This window comes from Eubalaena glacialis, chromosome 12 (genome assembly GCF_028564815.1).
Source record: "Eubalaena glacialis isolate mEubGla1 chromosome 12, mEubGla1.1.hap2.+ XY, whole genome shotgun sequence".
NCBI lineage: Eukaryota > Metazoa > Chordata > Mammalia > Artiodactyla > Balaenidae > Eubalaena > Eubalaena glacialis.
The window spans coordinates 28856646-28863188 of NC_083727.1; the positions used below are offsets into that span (position 1 = coordinate 28856646).

General features: G+C 38.5%; 1 protein-coding gene across 3 annotated transcripts in view; it reads left to right on the plus strand.

Moving 5' to 3' along the window:
- Positions 1–1454, plus strand: part of HBS1L (HBS1 like translational GTPase) — an 84051-nt gene extending 82597 nt beyond the window's left edge. For all 3 annotated transcript variants that reach the window (XM_061206847.1, XM_061206844.1, XM_061206845.1), the window contains one exon: positions 783–1454. In XM_061206847.1, the coding sequence (XP_061062830.1) occupies positions 783–794 (12 nt within the window). In that variant the 3' untranslated portion in view covers positions 795–1454. The remainder of the gene's footprint in view (positions 1–782) is intronic.
- The last annotated feature ends 5089 nt before the right edge of the window (positions 1455–6543 follow it).

A 6543-nucleotide genomic window follows, 5' to 3' on the forward strand; every position in this document is an offset into this window, starting at 1 on the left:
AATTCAGTTGTACGTGTACCATGTAAAAGGCTCTGGAGTTAAACTTAAGTCTAAGTTTGAGTTACTGCTCCACTAACTCCTAGCTGCAGAAGAACAACATTTCTCCTGTAATTTATCCATCTATGAAAATGGGGTAATAGAATCTACCTTCTGGAGTTGTGAAATGAAATGATCTGCATAAAGCACTTGGCACAGTGATTGGCATTTAGAAAGCATTCAGTAAATGTTACCTAATAGCAGCAGCAGCAGCATCACATTTAACTGTCAAAACATTCTTTATAAAAGAGCATTCTAAAAATAAGATGCAGGGCTTCCCTGGTGGCGCAGTGGTTAAGAATCCGCCTGCCAATGCAGGGGCCACGGGTTCGATCCCTGGTCCAGGAAGCTCCCACATGCCACAGAGCAACTAAGCCTGTGTGCCACAACTACTGAGCCTGTGCTCTAGAGCCTACGAGCCACAACTACTGAAGCCTGCACGCCTAGAGCCTGTGCTCCGCCACAAGAGAAGCCACCACAGTGAGAAGCCCGCGTGCAGCAACGAAGACAAATGCAGCCAAAAATTAATAAATAAATAAAAATGAGATGCAGTCTCTTGTGGAAAATAATGGAGAGATTATAGAAAATCTCAAATAACAAGACTAGGGAAGGAAAAAAGTTGCAGGAAAAACAAAAAAGTTTCACCTGATGTAATGATTACTCCACTGCCATTTTTTCCTTTTGTTGTTATTGTTCATATAATGTGATTGGTTAAATTATAGCAAATACTTTTTTTTCTTTTACAGATAAAAGACTGATGGGTCAGAATTTCTACTATGTTTCTAAACACAATGAGATAGCTAACCTCCGTGTTTTGAAAGAATCCAGTTATTCAGTTAAAGCAACAATGTTCAATTGATATTTTTTTAAATGAGAGAGAAAATTCAAGCTATAATCAGCTGCAAAGAGGTATCATTCATCACTCCTACAAAAATTTTAAGTTGCCAACTGGGAAAGAAAGGCTAATATTGCACTTTCATTTAAAAAACTAGCTTTTCCTTTGAAATGTTAGTAATGGATTTACCTTGCTGAGACTTACGGAAGTTATCAGAAATACATGTTAGAAGACATTGAATCATCATGATGTGAACTCTACTTCCAGCCAAACCACAAAATGTTTACAGTTTTCTCTTTTGATTTCAACTTACAACACACATTTTTAAGGAAGAATAACTAAAATGGGTTATTGAGGTAGTTAATATTTGACCTGAGCAGTTTTTTAGTTAACTGTAAGAAAAGATTTGTTGAAGGCTAATAAAGGTATTTTGTGTTGAGCAGGGAGTGTTCTTCCTTCAACAAACAGCCATTTGGAACTGCTTAGCTTGCAGTTAGTGGAGATTGTTCCTTTGGTAACCAAGATACTATTTAAGGTGTAAAGCCAGCTAATAAAATGCCTTAGTTTGAGCATAACAACAAAATGTGTTGTGTTTCTTCGATGTTTATGAGATTCTAAGTAGGACTTGGGTTTTATGGGATCTTTTTCACCTGAGGGTTTCCCCACTCTTTCACCTGAATTCTTGCTTTTTATCCTAATAGCAGATCAAATTTAATCTCATCCATTTCTAACCATAACTTAATTTTATTTTTCCCATTCTCACTTTTATAATTACATGTATGATGACTTTATCTCATATTCCTTGTAGACTGTAAGTCCCCTATGAGTAAGAGTCATGTTTTTCTTTAAAGTTTCAACAAACTCCAAGGTGTGTTTAGTTAACAGGTATTTGTTGAGCTCCCTCCTGGGTACCATTGCTTTCGAGTGGATTTTGTCCTCAGCTGAGGCTGGGACAGTGTTCTGATGGACCATATGATACAATTTTTTTATATTGGGAAATAGTGTGATTTATATATTGATGGCTTACCATATTCAACAGCATTGCTTCTTAATTGAAGAATAACATCCATATGGTAAAGTGTACAGAACATGAATGTGCTGCTTGGTGGACGATCACAAGGTGAGCACATTTCTTTACTAAAAAGTATATGTGTAGCTGTCACTTGAGAGTAAACTTGTTGAGGCAAGAAAGTGTTTTATTTATATTAGTCAGAAATTTAACAGATACAACTGACAGAAACCTAACTTAAAGTGACTTAAGCAAAAAAGAAAGACCTGCAGTAGCCCTGACTTTCAGCTGGTCTTGCTCGAGTCACAGTATCAGGCGAGGACTAATCTGTACTCTGCCTTCTCCAGTGTTGGTTTTGCCCTCAGACTCCATACGGAACCCCCTGCGATTCCACACTTAGATCCTCAGACCCTCCATCAAGGGCAAGGACAGGCTAAAAGAACATGTCTTTTCCAGAAGTCCTAGAAACATCTCACCATGGACTATAATTGAGTTTAATTTCTTTCCTTGGGGCATCCTTTAGATGTGATGTGAATATCACCCAAAGTGCATAGCTGAGAATTATGGAAGGGTTGGAAGGAAATTCAGGATGCTATGAAGAAGGGGAAATGGATTGGGGGTGGGGGGAGGGGGTGGGATGCAAAAACAAGAAACATCCACTCTGTATAGTATATAAGGTCATGATAGCATTAAGAATTTTAAATACAAATTTAGCGTAAAACAAATAGTAGCAGCAGTAGTAAAAATGAGTTTATTTCTTCCTTCCTAAATTGTGATAGAGTGATCTTTTTATTTACATTATGTTTACAATTGATTGTTGTTGAGGGGTGGTAATATTAAGAGAACCCACTGTGGGAGGTTGGGGTTAAGTGACAAGATGTCCGGTGAGCACGCCCAACCTTGGGTTTGGTCTGAAATCCTCCCCCTGACACTTAACATACTAAATAGTACATCCATTTTGGGTCACTGTGCTTCAGGTACTTCTTGTCTCCGCTTCTTCCTATTTATGGTCACGCTGTTTCTTTACACAAGTAACTTTGTCCTCTTACCGTGACTCTTCATGGGTCTCTACTGGATCAGTTGCCTCTATGGTAACCTGGCTTAAAAAAATTTCAGATCCATGTTTGGACTTGTTAGTGTTTTTCCACACGTTCGTTATTTATGACAATATTTGAATTTTAGAAACTCAAATATTGGTTTAGAAAGCAATTTCTGGACATAGTTTTTTTTCTCCCATAAATATGCAGATCAGTAATAATTTTAACTATTGTTAAAATGTAATCATTCACTCTAGAAAATTTGGAAAATACAGAAAAGTAAAGAATAAAACTCACCCATAGTAATATTGCCTAAATATCAATATTACTGCTGCTAACATTTTGATGTATTTCTTTTCTGTCTCTAGGGCATATTTTTTCTTCGAGCTGTGATCATTAGTCAAGCTCTTTTCATTTTATAATGTAATCAAGATTTTTTGATAGAAATATTAGTAGCTTTTTAAAAAATGATGTAAAAATATAAAATGAGAAACCTAGATATATTGGAATTAGGATTATACAGCTAATTTTTTAAAAAGCTTCTAGATAAGAAGGCTCAATAAAAACTCCTGGGTCATTATTTTCTAACTTCCCTCTAAAATAGTCACAGAAATATGTAAATAGGAAAACATTCCTTCCTTCATCCCTAATGCAAGTCTGCCATATCCATGCACAGAGGGAGCTCTGGAGCACCGGTCGTCATGGGGCTGACAGTTCAGCCAGGGGCCGTTCTCAGCACTACTAACTACAAATGAGAATTAACAGTGTGAAAGCATTCAGGAGGAATGCACCCTAAAGACAACATTAGAAGGGGGGCTAGGTGAGGAGGGGGGACCATTAATACTGAAGTAAAATTGTAATACTTCTATAAAAGAGTCTCTTGAGTTCAACTAATTCAATCTTTAAGCCACAATCTCCTACCAATTCAGAATTAGTGGAGGGATCGGGGCAGGTTTTGCATTGGCAAAATCATCCAACAGGGCAGCTTTTAGCCTTCAAAGTAGCAACATCAAGATCCCACCAACAGTAAAAACCATTCTTTAGAACCCACCCACCTCCAGTAAGAAGAACCACATCAGTGAGAATCTTAACAGTGGGGCACAAGCCAGCAGAACCACACATTGACATGAGGTATGGGTACAAGAGGCAAGAGGAGGAGCCCAGCAGTAACCCTTGTTGAAGACACCTAAAGTCCTTCTTAGGTTTAGAATCTTGCCAGCAGAGCAAAAGTAGAACGGATCAAGTAATTTACAACCTGGTTCTTTGAAAATGCTAAGGATATTCAAGATTTTTAAAAGGGAAAAAAATATGAACACACTAGGGGTGAGACGAACCATGTAACTATATGTGATAATGATTAATTAGAACACTATGGAACATTGGGTTCTGCTCCTGTGTACCAGCTCATTGCTATTTTCTCAGGGAACCCCCGGCCTCTGACTAGTGTAAAGGAAAATAGGTTACTGTGTGCTTCAGTGGGACCTTGTCTCTCTCCTTGGAATATTTTCGTGGGTGCAATTTTATATTGACTTGTATGATTAATTAATGTTTTCTCCTTCCACTGAAATGTAAGTCCCAAGAGGAAAGAGACCTTTTCTGTTTTGCTTCTGATTCTTTTTCAGCAATTGGTGTAGTCCTTCACACATGGAATTGTTAAATGAGTGAAAGAATTAACACTGGTGGTGGCATTATGGAGGACTTTAATTTCTTTACATCTGTATTGTCAGAAAATTACAAGCTTTTATTTCTATTATAATGCTGTGTGTGAAGGGGCTGTTTTTTAAAGTGAAGGAAAGAGAAAACTTGTTAGAAGCAAGCTTTAAAACTGCTTCTGTCTGTCCTCTTGTCTGGTGCACCTCAGCTCTAATTTGGAGTCTTTCTTGAGCTGGCGTGACCCTCTTGATCCTGGAAGATTCAAATGTGCCTGCATTTCAGAAAGGGAACCAGCAATCAACTGGCTGCTAGGGATTCTCCTAGCTCTCAGTTGGACTATGAGATGGTGGGAGTAACTGACACATTAGTACTTTCCAATACTGGGCTTGGGTATATTTCTTTTTATTTAAAGATGGTTAAGAAATAACAGGCTTGTGGCAAAATCGGTAGTACCTGAGCACATGCAGGCAAAAAGCTTTCTTTCAGGTGTATTGCAGGAAACAAAAGTTTTCTTTCAATAACTGCTGCATGGTGTCTGTGAGATGTAAGGGGATATTGCTGAGCTGAGAAAAGAATCAGAACAGGTTAGAAGAGACTACATGGAAGCCTAAATCATAATAGCAAAATTTAAACATTCAGTGAAGCCTGTAAAATAGATAACAGTTGCAGAAGAGTTGATGATGTAGAGGTTGTCCTTGGAAACCACTCCTAGAATGCAGGTAGGTGAAAATGATGAACAGGAAGACCTCAAGATTGCACCATATTTTATGTAAAACACCACAAGGGAATTTCAACGAGATTAAGCCAGTCTTGGAAACAAAACAAAACTCCCCCAAGTCATCTTCAAAGAAACAAAAAATTAGCTTTAGTCTTTTCTGCAGCGCTAAATTCCAAAAGACAAAGGGACACAGGAGCTAAATATATAAAACTTAAAGTTAAAGGGACTGAAACTCACAAATTCATCACCGATGACGTTATTTATAGGCGGGGTAAGAGTCTCAAAAGATGTCCTTCTGGGAGAGGGTGAAGGGATTGGGGAGGCAGGATTTAAAATGTCCAGATCATGAAGAGGTAGTTGAACACTTTAAGACTGGGGACATCATGGTAGAAAATTCTTTAGCAAGCATATGTTGATGCCCATCATTTGTTGATGTCATCAGTCAAAGACCACCAGGACACAACCGTAGTCAAAATTATTTTTTTTTGATGCTTGTTGCAGCCAGAGAGACCGCCGTGGAGTCTAGGTGCTTCTCATAAGAAGGTGTGAAGAATTGAGCACATGTAGGTAATGAGGAGGGAGGGCTCAGGTGAGCAGGGGTTTCTTCTGGACTGGGCACTGTCAGAAAGTGGGAGTAATTCTGCAGTTGGGTATCAATTTTCACCTAGGGGGTAGGAGAAATGGAACGCAGTAAAGCAGCAGCAGTCATGCATATTGACCACAAGAGGGCGATGTTAAGTCATTTTCATGGTTTGCACGGTGCCTTTTGGTCTGTGCTCAGGTGTGACGACAGTATCTCACTTCATCAGGAGCACAGAATAACCTTGTCTGATGTCAGAGATTTAGGAATTGTCAGTGTTCAGTAGGAGAACACCATGGCCCAGCTGTGAGTGCCAGGCCAGCTTTTAGCTTTCAGAAGATCCCTTTTCTCTCTCACGTTGAAACCACTTAAATATGTATTAGTAAATTAATGGTGAAATAAATGTGGCAGCACGATTTACAATAGCCAAGACATGGAAACAACCTAAACGTCCACTGACAGATGAATGGATAAAGAAGATGTGGTACGTATACACAATGGAATATTACTTAGCCACAAAAAGAATGAAATAATGCCATTTGCAGCAACAGGGATGGACCTAGAGATTATCATACTGAGTGAAGTAAGTCAGACAAAGACAAGTATATGATATCGCTTATATGTGGAATCTAAAAAAATGATACAAGTGAACTTATTTACAAAACAGAAACAGAC